Raw genomic sequence first — 17102 nt, forward strand, 5'->3', positions numbered from 1 at the left:
CTCTACTAATACTAATGCTAATAACTCTTTGCAAACAAGTACCGATATGTTGCCAATTGATGTGGAATTAGTTATTAACAAAGTGAAGTGTTTCAGTGTTTTCACTATTAGAGTTGAAGCACTGAAGCCTTCTGCAATTTTGTTGAAGTGGAATACAAACAACTTATTATTATTATAATTACTAGCCATATAGTGCAAGGAAGCCTGAGGCTTATGCTGCGCCAGCCAAAAAAAATAAAAAAATTTCCGAGTTACCCTGAGAGAGAGAAGTAGAAGGGAATCACCAGGAAAGAGAAGAATGATCATATCCAGCTCAGGACCCTGGGTGTGCCAAGCCCATACTTACCAAATGTGAGCCCCTGAATTTTTAGGAAGTGTGAAGATCAGATGGCTTTCCTTGCTACTCACAGTGGAAAGAATAATCAAAATGTTTGATGGTCTCAAATCATATTTTCTATCACAAGAAAAAAGCCCCAAAATCTTGAGGTATTTTTTTAATAATCCACAGTCCCTTTTCTGGTACAAGTTCATTCACAGCCAACTTAAAATGTGTAGTAACACTATCAAAAAGATTGAATGAGAGGACATTTGTGGCATTGAAGTGGCACAAGAACTGATTGCTCTGACAACAAATGCTCAATAGAAAGGAGCAACATTTTTTTACATCTGCTGTCCTGGACCTCAGCCAACTGAGAGAATGGTGTCATCAGAGATGTTGAATTTACTGAAACTGTCAACAATTTCTGTGATACTTTCCTAGAATATACGGAAACTGAGCCAATCCTTTTGCAGAGCTATGTGGCATTAGCATTAGTTGAGGCATATGATGCAAGAAAGCAAGCTTATAGAGCATCAGCCAAAAAAAACCAAAAAACCCTTCCCATCTCACCCATTCAGTCATTCCAAATGTCTGTCTAGTTCAGCCTTAAATTTATTTAAGCTATCAACTCCACAACAACAGATGGAAGTCTGTTCCAGGAATCAATTACCTGCTGGATAAAGGCAAACTTCTGCATATCTATTCTACAACTGTCTTTTCTTAGTTTGAATCTATGCCCCCTCAGGTTCTTAATCTGAGCAAGCAGAAGTATCCCATCAGCATTGAGCTTGGTCAACTTATTCAAGATCTTATACACTTAAATCAGATCACCTTGCAGGTGCCTAGATCCAGATGCTGGAACTTGCAGGATTTTAGCCTCTCTTGGCAAGAGAACCCTTTTGTTCCTGTCACCAAACTTGTTGCCCTTCTCTGTACTCGTTCTAGCAACCCTAGATCCTTCCTAAAATGAGGCCTCCAGACCTGTACCCAGTACCCAGGGTGTGGCCTGACCATTGCCTTATACAAAGGTATAATCACCTCCTATTTTGTCAATGATATATAGCAAAATTCCTATATATCATTGACAAAATTCCATGAGCTGCTCTGGCAGACTGTCTGCACTGCTCAGAGAACTTCATATCCGACTGCACAGTTACCCCAGGTCGTTTTCATTCTCCACCTCCATGAGTTTGGTACTACAGAGTTTGTACGTTTCTCTTGGGTTACTCCTACCCATATGCAGTACTTTGCATGTGTCAATATTAAACTTCAGTTGCCACTTCTCAACCCATCTGCCTAACTTGTCCAGATCCTGTTGCAGTATCATACTGTCTTTACTATCATTAACAACCCTGCCAACCTTTGTATCATCTGCAAACTTGGACATTAAGCCTGATATACCTTTATTGATATCATTAATAAATACAAAAAACAACAATGGGCCCAGCACCGAACCCTGGGGGGACTCCACTAATAACATTAGTTCACGTAGAGCAGTGGGCATTCATTACCAGTCTCTGCCATCTCCCACCGAATCATCCCTTCATCCATTGCAGCAGCTTGCCCTTAATGCCATACTGCTCCAATTTGTACATCAGTCTTCCATGTGGAACAGTATCAAAAGCTTTCCTGAAATCCAAGTATATGATATCAAAATTATTTTTAGCATCCATTTCCTTTGTGACTATATCGTAGTATCCAATCAAATTGGTTAGACAAGACTTCTCCTTAACAAACCCATGCTGTGTCTGAACTATTACTGCAGTCTTGTCTAGGTGAATTTGCATCACTTCTTTAACCAGTGTCTCTATTAATTTCCCTGCAACAGAAGTTAAACTAACAGGTCTATAATTATTTGTGTCACCCTTTGAACCCCCTTTGTGAATTGGTGATACATTTGCACATCTGTAGTCCACGGTGACCTCCTCTTAATCTAAGGATGCTCTTATAATTATGACTAAGGGTTTGCTTACTTCCTTCACTGCCTCCTTCAATATAACTGGAGAGATTCCATCGGCCCCAGGTACCTTTTTTATGTTTAACTTCAATTTCTCCTCCACTTTACTCTCTGTTATTACAAAATCATCTAGCTGCCTGTTAGAGTTTAGTAAACTTCTGTTCTCCCTTTCTTTATAGAATTCCTCATGTGTGAATGTAGTTGCAAAATACTGATTCAGTTTGTCAGCTATCTGAGCATTATCATCAATGGTCGAAACACCATCAAGTGGACTAATCCGATTCATTTCCTTCCTTCTAGAGTTTACATAAGTAAAGAAGTCTTTGTTGTTTTTCTTTGCACCCTTTGCCAAGGATTTCTCGTAATCAGCCTTCGCTTGCCTAATCTCCTTTGTGACTTGATTATAGATATATGCTTCTGTGTCTCCTGATAATTTACATGCATCTCACGCATTTTTCTTCTCTGCCACGAGCCTTATTAGTTTATCTGACATCCATTTAGGTCTAAATCTTGAACAGTATTTTTTAGTTGGTATGAAAAGCTAGTAGCTTCCAAGATTAATTCATTGATGGCTTCCCATTTAGAATTCGCTGTTTTTAACATCATCAGTTGATCCCACTGTATAAAGTTTAAAAACTGTCTGAGACCACTGTAGTTACCTTTACGAAAACAAAAATCTTTCCCTTTACCCTTGATGGTAGCTACATCTTTAAGTAAATTGCACATCAGTCGACTGTCATCACTGTCACTTAGTGGTTCCTTTATCTGCAAATTCCTAATGCATGTGTCATCATTGCTGATAATCAGATCAAGAGTATTACCTGCTCTGGTTGCCCCTTGAACATGTTGCTGTAGAAAACTATCCTCCAATAAATCCACAAAAGTCTTGCTATCGTGTGAGTGACCAAACCACAAGTTGTAGTCAATATCTGGAAAGTTAAAATCCACCATTATGAGACTCTGATTTACTGGCCCATTCTTTTTTTTGCTGCACAACTGTTTGGCAGTACCAACTGGTAGTGTTTTGCATTGGTAGTGTTTTGACTTGGAGGCCATTGCAACTGCCACTTCATCCATTACCTCCGTAATGACTATGATGAGTACAATAGGCCTACAATACACTCTTACTCTCATTTTACCATTTCCAGTGTTTATGTATACTGGTTGGTTAAAAATAAGTTTCCCTACTCAGGAGACCCTATTGTCAAAACAGAGATAGTGTTGTGAAAATCAATTTGTATAAGAATAAAAATTAGTTCAAATTTCCGTCACCAGGGGAGAAATTGGCACTGTAAACATGAGATGGAATACTTAACTTAGGATTAGATCTTAATATTAGAACTTAGGAATATACAGATATTGTTTTATGTCCTTTCCCTCACTTGAGATGACATTCTGAAAACGGAGGACTGTGTGCTACACAGATTCGCTTAGCATGTCATTGGGGATGTTGGCTACATGCTGTTTAATGCTTGCTTTCAAATCGACAAGCATCTGTATGCCACCACGGTAAGCTCTGTCTTTCAGGTATCTCCATAGCCAGAAATTGCAGGGAAATTGTCAGAACTGCAGAAGGTCTCTAGAAATTATGTGATCATTTCGAAATGTTGAATGGAGCAGTTCCTTCACTTTTCGACCAATGTGGGGAGGGGCACCATCTTGCATGAACACTATGGTCTCCATCCATTGCCTTTCTTGCAGAGCGGGAATAATGTAGTCTCTTAGAAGAGTATAGTACCGCGCACTAGTTACCTTACACCATACGGGTCCATGAGGTGTTTAAGACTCTTCAAAAAAAATATAATCCAATTATATACCCTGCTGTGAATCCACACCATACTGTAATGTATGGACTTTGTAGTGGTCTTTCATGCACAGCAGATGGATAAGAAGTTCCCTATATTCGGCAGTTTTGTGCATTTACAGCCGCATGAAGAGTGAAATGTGCTTCATCAGACTACAAGATCATTCGAGCCCTTGTATCATCAAATTCTATATGAGCCAGAATTTGTAGCGCAAGGTCTATTCGTTGTTGCTGATTATGAGACTTTAATTCTTGCACTACGTGAATCTTGTGTGGGAACCAGTGTAAAATTATTTGAAGCACTTTACGTACAGTAGACCAAGGAAGGTTGAAGTCTCTCGACACACCTCTGGCAGTACCAACTGGTAGTGTTTTGCATTGGTAGTGTTTTGACTTGGAGGCCATTGCAACTGCCACTTCATCCATTACCTCCGTTCTGATACATGGTCATTCCCTGACTGGAATTACACCTAACCCCCCAGTCACTTCAAATTTCTTTATTAGTTTTCGAAGCCTCACTGATGTCAAGGGTCCTTTATGCAAACCTTTAAGTTTCCGATATTAGCGTTACTATTATTCTAGTAGAACAGTTTTACTTAAAAAGCAAATTCTTTTTTTGTACAAATTCTTTCATATTGGGTATTGATGATGGCGTTGGCTTTTATCTAACAGGATGTCATTTGCGTAAGCAGCGTGTCTTGAAGTAAATGACAACTTTTTCATATGTGCAGCGCCATGTTTTACCCAGTTGGCAGGAATTTGAACTTATTTTTTTTCTTTTACAGATTGCTTCTCCATATCCTAAATGACATACCTACCGATTTTCACAGCGCTAACTCTAACCGTTTTGACACTAGGGTCTCCTGAATAGGGAAGCTTATTTTATAACCGCCTGATACATTGTACTCCCCAGTTTCCAATTCTGCACTGCTTATATCTGTGTGACACCATGTATCTGATATTCCAACAATATCTGCATTTGATGCTTTGATCAGCACTTCAAATTCATCAAATTTATTTACAATACTTCTAGCATTGGTGTACATGCAAGTATACATGCACCTGTTTTTACTCTTAGTTACCCTAAATTGTAACTAAATTGCCCATGTATTTACTTGTTCCATGATGATTCCCAAAAGCTCTTGAAGTCTCCAGCAACTTGTTCTCTAGGCTACTGCTCATTACAATAGCAGTGCAAGAATTGCTTTCGCCTCTGCCTGCGACTACTGTTAATCTTTTAGTCGGTGAATACCCCCCCCCACAAGCTAGCAGTTTTCCTATCCACCTAACACTGTCTTGATAGCATCAGCAAATATTCTTGCACCCTTTCTATTTAAGTGTATCCCATCCCTGTAGAAGCAGTCTCTCCTGTTAGCAAGCACAGACCATGCTGAAGAAAATTCTATCCCATGAGCCTGGCATTGGGTAGAATTTTTTTCAGCATTAATTGGGTTTTATTAAATATCCCTCCATCTTGGTGTGTTGTTCAACAGTGTGTGTCCAAAATTGACACCAAGATGGAGGGATATTTAACATTAGTTTTAAGAAAATAATACACATGTGAGTTTTGTGTGAGGAATACCAGGCACAAATGCATCATTAGAGAGGGTGTTTTCTTTAATGAATGCATTTTGGACTGATGAAAAGAACCAGTTTTCCATTGAAACTGTACAGGCAATATTAATTACAAAAACACATTTTAAAGACATTTCTTGTATGGACTTTTACAGTTTCATAAAGGAACAGCCATACCTTTTGGAAGAAATTCAGTCATCTAAAAAATATGACAAAAATATTAGTAGTGTATGTCCTGAACCATCTGCTCAATAAAGATTTGTGTAATTTGACAATGTTATGTGAGACTAAGACAGCGATAAATATGTAACCTATGTTTATTTTAATCAAGCTAAACAGTTATGGCTAGTTGGTCATGAAATGAGTACAAGAGGATTGTTTTAACTAGTATGATAGTCGAATCATGTCAACTCGCTATGAGTATCTTTTTTTTTTTTTTTTTTTTGTTTTATAAATCTGGTCACCCTATGTTAATGTAATGTTGGCCTCTGTTGTTCTTCTCACCTCTTAGCCTAGGGACTCGTGGAACACTGCAGACCCCTAGTTACTGTCCATGCCCCAGGGAGCCTGGAATCATTACCCTGGCTAGGATGTTCCTTGGGTTTCCTGAGCTTCCCGGAAAGGACTCTCTCTCTCTCTCTCACACACACACACACACCAAATAAATAAAATAATAATAAAAAATAAATAAAAACTTTAAAAACATTAAAAATAAAATAAAGTTAAAATAAAAATTAAAATAATAAAAAAAATGTTGGCTAGTGCAGGGTTGCCTGGCTGTTGTAAGTTCCCTTCTTACTGGAATTTGCCATCCTTCATGTAAGGAGTGGGTATTCATCAGTTCTGTTGTACTCTTGCTGGTTACTGAGTAGCTGGAACTGCCTGAGTCTTAGTCTGGTGTTTTTTTTATAGTGAATTCATCTGTAATGCTACTAAATAACACTGACTCGAATCTGTAAAATGTCTTTATTATGATAAAATAAAATAAAATACATGCGTACTGATTGTATAACTATATGTTAAAATATTAAAACAAAATAAAATAAATGTATAACAAGAATAAAATTCAATAAAATATATAAAATTAAAAGCGATAAAAGTGGTTTAAAACCACTAATACAGGAGCTTTCGGCAGCAGCGGCCGCCTTCATCAGCTATAGTGGTTGCAGGATGACGGACAACAGTCTATATGTACCACACATCTCAGTAGGTCTTATGTGGGGGAAACAAAACACAGACTCCGGGATCGCCTGGGGGAACACAGTAAAGCCCTTAAGACTGCAAATTACGGAGGTTCAGCTGTAGCAGAACATGCCTGGGAAACTGGGCATGGCATTACTGCTAAAGAAGCCGTGATCGTGGATAAGGCACATGGCTTTTGCAACCAGAAATTCCTGGAGCGTTTAAGAATATGTTCGTCCGAGTGCTACAGTCTTAATAGGGGTAAGGGCCGTTGCATTCATCCACTCTTTGAAGCCTTTATCCTATGAAGAGATGAATGGTTTAGAGTGGCTCGTCCATTTTCCGGTTCCAATGCACAAGAAGTGAACCGCGCGCAGATGCCATAGTTCATGTCGCAGAACTGCTTGAGATGTGTGGTACGTATAGATTATCGGTCATCCTGCAACCACTATAGCTGATGAAGGTGGCCGCTGCTTCCGAAAGCTCCTGTATTAGTGGTTTTAAACAACTTTTATCACTTTTAATTTTATATATTTTATTCTTGTTATACAACATTTATTTTATTTTGTTTTAATATTTTAATATATAGTTATACAATCAGTATGCATGTATTTTATTTTATTTTAATTTATTTTATCATAATAAAGACGCTTTACAGATTCAAGTCAGTGTTATTTAGTAGCGTTACAGATGAATTACAGAGTTCCTGACTCCAGAGGCCTTTTCAATGAATATAGTGAATACTTCTTGAATAAACAGGTAGGTGGTTGTATTTATCACTTTTCATGAGAAGGTAGTGTTCATCTTTTCTATATAGTGGTCCTATTCTGGAAATCAGTACATTCTTAGAAAGCTTATAATTGGGACAGGAGTGTAAGACATGCTCTCATGTCTCCTATTCTACACAGGTATGCTGTGAGTTATATGCCAGTCCAAGGGAGTGTAATTTTTGGTTAAAGGGTCTGTGACATGTAACCAAGTATATGACATTCAATCCTGGAGCAAACCAGGGACATTCTTAATGTTGGGGATAAATCTGTAAGTTGTCAAACCCAGTGTAATGGCATACCACCTGCTTTTCCACATCTGTTAGAGGTTTTGAAGCACTTGCTTCTTTTCTTGTTTTATATTGTTGATTGATGTTCAGGATTGTTGCTGGTAACTGTTTCCTTAGGTGATAGGATAATTCCTTATAAACAACTTCTAAATCCACTGGGAAATTACCTGTGATGAACTGCAAGGCACGAGTTGAAGTGGTTCTGCATGCTCATGTGATGGTCAGTAGAATCAACCGTTACAGTGAGTCTAATATTTTCCTGATTAGTGTTTTGTCTACTCTGTGGCACAATATACCAGCATTATATGTTATTATGGGGAGAATGATGCTTTTATAAAGAATTGATAAAGCCTTACCTCTCAGCCCCCAACCTCTCTTACCTTATCTCAAATATACTGAATATGCCGTACAAATGTAAGTTTATTATCCACATTGAGCCAAGGTATTTCCAGAGTTTTGCATGTGTTATAGGTTTGTTTTTAATTTTTATGATTGAGGATCTGTTCTCACTTAATTTACCTTTCACGAGTTTTTTCTTTTGTCTTGCTGGGTGATATTTTTAGCTTGTGTGTTTTAGCCCACTGTGAAAGTCAATTCAGGACTGTATTTGCTTTGATTTCCAGTTGCCATCAAGAATTTGCACCTACCAGGAGTACAAGTCATCTGCAAAGTTGACTATTTGAATGAGATACAGCTCTTTTCCTAGGAATTAATCAAGTACAGCATTTCAACAAAAAGGGCCCAACACAGAGCCCTGTTGAGGGATGCAGCAAGAGAGTGCATTGAACCATTAAAGTTAATTATGAGAGTGTTATTGGAATCAGGAGAGATTCCCTTGGATTGGTAAAGTGCCAATACATAAATTTAGTTCTAAAGGTGAAATGGCTACAGGTCAGTTGGACTTTAGTGGTATGGAAAATCACAAAAGCAAAGATCAAAAATGCAATATAGGATCATTTTAGATAGAAGTGGAATCCTGATGGAAACACAGCATTTTTTTATCAAGGCAAAACCATGTTTAATTAACCTGGTTAACTATTTTAACTGAATCAGTTATGATCTGGATGTAGGAAATAATTTTGACATTGTTTACTTGGATTTCAGCAAGACATTTGACTCAGTCTTGCATGGGATTTTATTGTATAAGCTGGAACATGTTGGAATTACAGGGTAGGAGGCAGAGAGTTGTGATAAATGGTTATTCTTCAAATTGGATTAACGTAAGAAGTGGCGTACCCCAAAGATCAGTACTGGACCACTGTCATTTTTGATTTTCTTAAATGACATTGATGAAGGGATAGAGGGTGTGATGTTAAAATTTACAGATGATGCCAAGATCAGTGTAGACTGGTCTATTGATCAAGTAGAGAATGATCAAGCAGAGCTCCTTCAGGATGACTTAAGCAGACTTGATGCATTTAATTAAAAAAAGTAGAAGAAGAAGAAGGGGACTTGGGAGTTACAATAAAGTCAGACATGAAGTTCTCTGAGCAGTGTAGATAGGGGCATGGAAAGTCCATAATGTGCTATTAATGTTTCTCAAACATTTGTGTGTAGAGATAGGGAAGTCATAATTCCATTGTATAAGGGAATTGTAAAACCAACCGTGGAATATTGTGTTCAAGTATGAAGACCTTACCTAAAAAAAAACATCAAGCTTCTTGATAGGGTCTAATATGGGTAACCACACCTGTTGAGATTGGCAAAAGGATGTCCATATGAGGAGTCTTTGAATATATGGACTACAAAGCTTGGAAACTTAGAGGTGATTTGATCAAGGTGTATTAAGCTTGGAGAGGTGAAAGTAAAACCAAGAAACTCAGAGAAGATTAAGGCAAGCATTTTCATTGGTCCACAAATAAGGCAATGAACAGTTCGAATGTGTCTTTAGTGACAGCAAGAAATCAGCGTGGAAAGCCTTTCAAAATGTTTTGACTGGTTTTCTAGGAAATGTTAATGTATGTGGTGAGAGCATCCATCAAGACATCATAGCGATGGAACAAAGATACAAAAGCAAATGGAGTGCCCCCACATTGGCTAATTATTTTTGGATGGTGAAAAGGGATGCTCCCAAAGCTGAATAGAAAGGCAAAAGGCAAAAAGCAAAAAGGTCCCATGTTTAATACAGGTATGTTCGTAGCTACATCTTACTGCCATATAAATAAAAAAATACCTATTATAAATATAAAAAACTACTTTTATTTCCGTGTTTAGCACCCCAAAATCTAAAGTTACTTTCATGCCCGTAACAAGATATGACTCAAAATTTGTTTAGTGTTATCGGATGATATAGCAGACTACAGTAAATAGAAACTAGTCTGCAGTAAGATCACTAAAGAGATTAGGCAGGCTAAGACAGATGAGGAGTCTCTTGCTAAGCATGCAATGAAAAGTAGCAAAGAATTGTTTGCTTATGCTAACACTTAAAGGTTAACACTTAAAGATGAACCACATTAATCCACTGTATATGAATGGCATAACTATTGATGATCCAATTCAGATTACTGAAAAATAATATTTTGCATCTGTATTCATTGAAGAAGTTCTTAGGGTTGGTTATACCAGAGGTATACCTAATTCTAACTGGTAGTTAAATGATTTTAGGATAGCTGAGATTAAAGTGGAAAAGAAATTGTTGAAGCTAAAATTAAATAAGGAATTTGGGATTGGTAGAAGCTATACAGTTATATTAAAGCAAGCAGCAAAAGAGAAAGCAAACCTTTAACCGTAATTACGAGGGCGTGAAGCTTGGATTCAGTATCCACGTAGAATGGATATGTGTAAATGGCTCTCCAATTTGCAAAGGGGATCAAAGGGTGAAGTGAGGTGGTTATTCTTTGTCAAGTTGTTACAGATTTATTTGCTTCCATAAAAAATGAACTGAAATAAACTAACTAATGTGAATATAATAACAAATTGCTAGAAATTATAGAAATCTTATAATACCGTGAGTATTAGACTAAAATATGGAATAGCAAGTGCTTAAAAAACGGTACTTACCTTTGAATAAATCTGCAATAGTTTTTTAAAAAAGAATGGTAATTAAATCATTTAGGTGGGGAGGTAAAGTAAAGGGATTAAGGAGGTTGGTAAGGTTAATTTAACGGAATTTTAAAATGGGCCCAAGGAAGTAGAAGTGCACATCTCCAATCCTAGGTAGAATATAATAACTTCTCATCTAGTCATATATATTAAAATTTAAAAATATATAATACACTAAATTTAAAGGAGGAGTGGACAAATTTATTAGAAGGAATGGGCAAATGAAGTGGTAAATTTTTATTTTATTTATTTTTGGCTGATGCTTTGCTAATAAGTTAATAAGTTTTGTTTTCTTACATCATTTTACCAATACTAATCCTAGTAACTATATATTTTAAGAAATATATTTTATGAATGAATCTTTCATATTTTCAGGATGTTGCACACTTTCTTCATGAATTCAAAGCTATTGAAATATTCTTAGAGATAATGGAAAAGACACGGTGTCCAAGATTAGTAGTAAGTTTATATGATATAATTTTGAAGAATAATTAAAATTATTATTCTTTTTTTTTCTGTCAAAAAATATGTAATTGTTGTGTGTTAATATTGATAATAAACCTTGCATGACAATTAGTGTTAAAACATTGGATATATTTGTTTGAAAAGATATATTTGATATATTTGTTTTAAAATAATTCATATAATTCATTTTATATGAATTATTTTATAATTCATATAAAATAAATTGTCACTTGCCAAAAAAAAAAAAAAAACCTTGATTTCTGAAATGTATAAGGATTATCATGTATCTTTATATATCCAACAAATGTTTAAAGAACAATTGCCATCAAACTTGATGATTTTCCTCATCTAATGGTACACTTGAAGAAGGTTATGGTACATCAAAGTGCTGGTACAGGCGGTTTAGGAACAGGTGCAGTATAGCCCTCTCAGTAACACACACCCGTCAGTATCATATATGTATGTAATATAGTGTGCATGTTAACATGCTGTTGCCTCTCTGTAGATTTTATGTATTTCTTGAACATCTTTTGGACTTATTTTTATATGTCTCGAAGATTACCAATGTTTTGCTCGTATCAAATGAAGGTCAACCTAGGAGGATAATCAGATTTTTGTGCATATTATGTGCACTTTTGGATCATTACCTTGTTCTTAACTTTTTTCCCCTTATTTTATCAACTTCTTTATCATCATTTTTACATTGTACAAATGGAAAATGAAATTTATGGCATATTTATTGTTTTTTTTTTTTTTTCTCAAACCCTCTATTTTCAGTGGGAGTTTAGCCTTGGCCAAACATGGTACTTTTCAGAACATATTCCATTCAATTGGAGAGGGATTATTACACACGCACGCACGCACGCACGCACGCACGCACGCACGCACGCACGCACGCACGCACGCACGCACGCACGCACGCACACACACACACACACACACACACACACACACACACACACACACACACACACACACACACACACACACACACACAGAGTATCTCAAAAATATGTGTACACATTTTAGGAAATGAAATTAATTATAAATTTCAGAAACAACTGTTATTGGTTGTGAATGAAGCAGCAGACTGTGGAACATTGTGAGCTAGTGCAGAAGTTCAAATTGTTCTATTTGTTTCTAAGCCACTGTTCACACTGGCTAACTACTGGATGACAAATATTCTCATTGTATCTGTTGTGATAGCTTCACATATTTGTTTAATTTCATCCTTTAATTGTGTTAGTTTTCTATCATACACACATCCTTCAGGTTATAGTGTATGGTAGAAAACTCAAAAGTTGAGTGGGGTTTGATACATGTAGGATTTATGGCTGAAAAACCTCAGACTGTGGGAAGAGTTTGCTGTCATATAAGTTAATACATTAACATCATTTCTATACATAGAAAACCAATACAAGTTGTACAGTGGCATCATTACATAACATTTCATGTTATGAATTCCTTCACGAGTTGCTTATCTCATTATACCTGGAATAAGTAATGCTTCCCCAGTAGAGAAGAAAGAGAAGAATAAATCTGTTACTTATTCTTGGTGGGCACCATCATCAGATGGTGCCCACTGAGAATGAGTAACAGATGGCTGTTTCGGTATACACCTAATTCTGTTTTTACACGATAGATACGTTCCTGAAAAATACGTGTAAAAAAAATTCGTGTAAAAAAAGACATTGTATTTATGGAAGAAAAGAAGATTGGTTCCGAATCTAAAAAAATCAGTAAAAATAATTAAAAAAAACACATAAAATATTCGTTTTAAGCTTATTATTTTATTTCAACAAAATACACATGTAATAATATGTAATTAAAATGTACTAAAATAAATTTGTATGCATATGAAATGAAAAAAAATTCTTCATGAACAAAAAAAATCTGTTTTACACATAACAAGATTTTATTAATTTTCACTTTCTGATAATAAACGGCGCATACGTTTGCGTACGACTGGAATATCACTGCCATCACTAGAAATGTTGTGGACATCGTCTTCTTCCTCTATTAATGAAATTCTTTCTGTGATCTCTTCAGCAAAATCAGCACGAGTCTCCTCTGGTGCTGATGTTTCACCGGTTTTACGAACGAATTCAGTTATTAATCGTTGTGTTCGTGTTTTGGTTAGGCCGTTATATAATTCTCTGTAAGAGGCTGTCAACAACTTCAGTTCACGTTGAAACTTCCCAGCGCGTTCCTCATTAGGGTCATGTTTGGCAAAATGATTACCTAATTTTCTGGCCAGTTCCAGACCTTCTTTTATTAAATCTGCATTTAGAACAGGATCATTTTCTTCATTATCACTACGTTCTGTGGGATAAGGAGTCCCAAGGACAACCTCTAATATTCATCTCCTTTTAGGGCTTTGTCGGTTAACAATTCATCAATATCTTCAAACGATAGATCATCGAATCCTTCTCCACCAATTTTGTGTGCCATTGTAATGATGTTGGGAAATTCGGTCGTATTAGAGTTGATGGGATCTTTGCTTTTTACACATTGTGGCCAAACCGCTTTTCAACACGCATTTAAAGTTGCTGTTTTTAATTTAGTTAACGCTAATCCAACTTGATTGATACAATCCATAATTGAGAATTTCTTCCACACATCAATGACTGTTAGTGTTTCATCATTCAGTTTGTCCAAAACGTGTTGGAATGTTCGTTAGTATGTTTTAATTGTCGCAGTTATACCTTGGTCTAGCGGTTGTATCAAAGATGTAGTATTAGGTGGCAGAAATAAAATTTGTACGTTTGGGTGTTCCAAGACAAGGATGGCCGGGTGCATTGTCAAGAATCAGAAGAACTTTAAATTCGAGACCTTTCAAATTCATATAACGTCTGACTTCTGGGACGAAACATTTGTTGAACCATTCTGTAAAAATAGTAGTGGTCACCCAGGCCTTCTTGTTTGCCATCCAGTGAACAGGCAGTTTATTGATATCTACACCTTTCATTGAACGTGGGTTTAGGGCTCGATTTACCAGCAGTGGTTTCAACATACGATCTCCTGAAGCGTTGGAGGAAAATAATAAGGTCACACGATCCTTAGCTACCTTAAAACCACCAGCAGTTTTCTGCGATTTGGCTACATACGTTCTGTTCGGCATTCGTTTCCAGAAGAAACCAGTTTCATCTGCATTCCACACTTGATCAGGAGTGTATCCTTCATCTTCAATAATTTTTGCAAGTTCCTGCGGGAATACTTTAGCAGCCGATTCATCTGCAGATGCAGTTTCACCTTTAATTTTTATATTATGAAGAGCATTCCTTTTAAGAAACCCTGTCATCCAACCTGTACTCGCAGAAAATTCATACTTTCTGTTTAACTGAGATGAAGTGCTTGGCTCCTTTTCTTTAATCTGTCTGTAAATTCTTAGTGCTGTTTGCTTGATGGCATTTCCATCTACTGGTACTCTTTTTTGTGACTGATCTTCTATCCATATTACCAGGGCCTTTTCCATTTTTTCCTTGACAATATCTCTTGTATATGATGATGAATTAACACTTACTTTTGTTCCAGAACATACCGACTTCCTAATTGCAGCTTCATTTTTCTTAATAGTTCTTATGGTAGCTTCATGTACACCAAAATGCTTTCCTACAGACGTAGCCCCTTGTCCAGTTGCAAGACGATCTAAAATTTGAATTTTAAGTTCCAAAGAAATGGCTTTCCTTTTCATTTTGGTAATAGGCGAATTATTCGACATTATATAAGGGCTACCGAAAAATATCTCAGTTATAATTAATAAAAAACAGGTATGAAAATTTTGTCAACTTACAATTTATTGACTATCGGCAAAATTAATAAATTTATATGTGCACAAATTTCACTAAAGATTCTTTCACTTTGAAATAGAGCTTACTACTACATGTCTGCCGAAGATACAATGCACGAATACTGTAGATGTGCACCAAATTCAATAAAAACGTTGATGATTCATAGATACCTAGACGTACACATTGGTAAGCAAAAGCACGCGTTTCAAAACGCATACACTAGCTGTTATCCAGTCTATTGGTGTGTAATATAGAAATGATACTAATATGCCACAAATAAAAAAAAATTTCTTAGAATTTAGGCAAAAAAAAAATTCATAGAAATCGTGTTAAATCAAAATGACTCGCGTAAAAAGAGAATGAAATATTTATTTTGAATTCGTGTTAAATCAAATTCGTGTAAAAAAAGTTCGTGCAAAAACAGAATTAGGTGTATATGTCAGAATGTAATGCTCTTTAACCTACAGTCTCCTAAAAGTTGGAGAAAGCTTGATGGTTAGGGGAAAGGAGGAGGATTGAGGAAGCCAAAGTTTACCCCGAAAGAAAGGAAAAAAGAGCCACATTCCTCACTCATACTCGCTCATTAGTACCAGGCCAGTTCCGGCTGTCTATTCATTCTCTGGGGAAACCCCCGAGATGGCCATTTCAGGCCCCCTCATTTGTGAATAGGTAGAAGATTATTGTTACTTATTCTCATTGAACATCACCTAGACAGCCATCTGTGGTGGTGCCCACTGAGAATAAGTAACAAGTCTTCTCTATATAGGCAACTTGTGGTGAAAGAATTCACAATATGAAGTGTTATGTAATGATGCCACTGTACAACTTTGGTTGGTGTACTTTGTATAGAAATGATGCTAATGCACTAACTTATATGAAAGTCGAATGGGGCTAAATCGGGTGATTTCATTATGTAAACCAGGGGTTCTCAAAGGGGACGATATTGCCCCAAGGGGATGAAAATTGGTTTTTTGGGGGGTGAAAACAACATGGGTATTACAATGGTTTGTGGCCCTCCAAAGTTCAACCCTATCCGACAACATCATATTCCTTAATATTTAATTTTATTGGGTTTTCTTTTCCCCTGAGATAACTGATTTTTAACATATAGGTATATTATATTAGGAGTGAGTGAGAAATTTTGATAAAGGAAATATAGTGGGCGTGATTTAATTCAACCATCTTTGCTTTTCATAGGCATTAAATGCCCAAGTGCTTTCAGATGTAATGTCTCTGCAAACCTTGGCATTTGCACCTTTCTGACAGCTGCAAACTTGGCGACGGCATGGTGGGCATGGTTTATTTATTTATTCTTTTGTTTCATTTTCAATATATCAGGTATGGATGGGATGAGGAAATGTGTCAGTCAATTGTTTTTATTTTCTAAGCGACAATTAGGATTGATTTATTGTTTCCTTGTGGAAGCTGTTTATTTTTGATCCATAGTGCTTTTGTGAGTGACATGGGCTATGAGAGTTAAATAAAAATAGTTTATATTTTATTATTTAATTCTTTGTAGTTATTCAACCCATCATCAATCATGTCAAGTGCTGAAAAGAAAGTGTCGACAGTATCTGGATGAATATCTAGCTTATGGTTTTATTGAAAGCCCATTCGACTCAAGACAGCCCATTTGTCTTATGCAGTGTTCTCCCCAGAAAATTTTGCCAGCCAGATGGCATTATGAAGTAGTCGGATGGGGAAGTGTAATACTTCGCAATATTATAAAATTTCTGTTATTTATAAATGTGACTTAAGCAATCCAGAGAAAAAATTAATTGCAAAATTAACATTATATCGATTTAATTATAACTTGTGCAACAAACATTAAAAAAATTTAATATTGGCTAGTGTTATTTTTTTATAACTGAAAAATGAAAATTCCAACTCATATACATAAACGCTAAATT

General features: G+C 36.3%; 1 protein-coding gene across 1 annotated transcript in view; it reads left to right on the forward strand.

Annotated features, from left to right (window-relative positions):
• LOC150077276 (protein saal1-like) overlaps positions 1-17102 on the forward strand; it is a 242943-nt gene that overhangs the window by 79326 nt on the left and 146515 nt on the right. Inside the window, exon 6 of the mRNA XM_090385838.1 lies at positions 11312-11395. Within this exon, the coding sequence (XP_090241964.1) occupies positions 11312-11395 (84 nt within the window). The remainder of the gene's footprint in view (positions 1-11311; positions 11396-17102) is intronic.

This window comes from Mastigoproctus giganteus, chromosome 12 (assembly GCF_048544385.1).
Source record: "Mastigoproctus giganteus isolate SK-2022 chromosome 12, ASM4854438v1, whole genome shotgun sequence".
Taxonomy (NCBI): Eukaryota; Metazoa; Arthropoda; class Arachnida; order Uropygi; family Thelyphonidae; genus Mastigoproctus; species Mastigoproctus giganteus.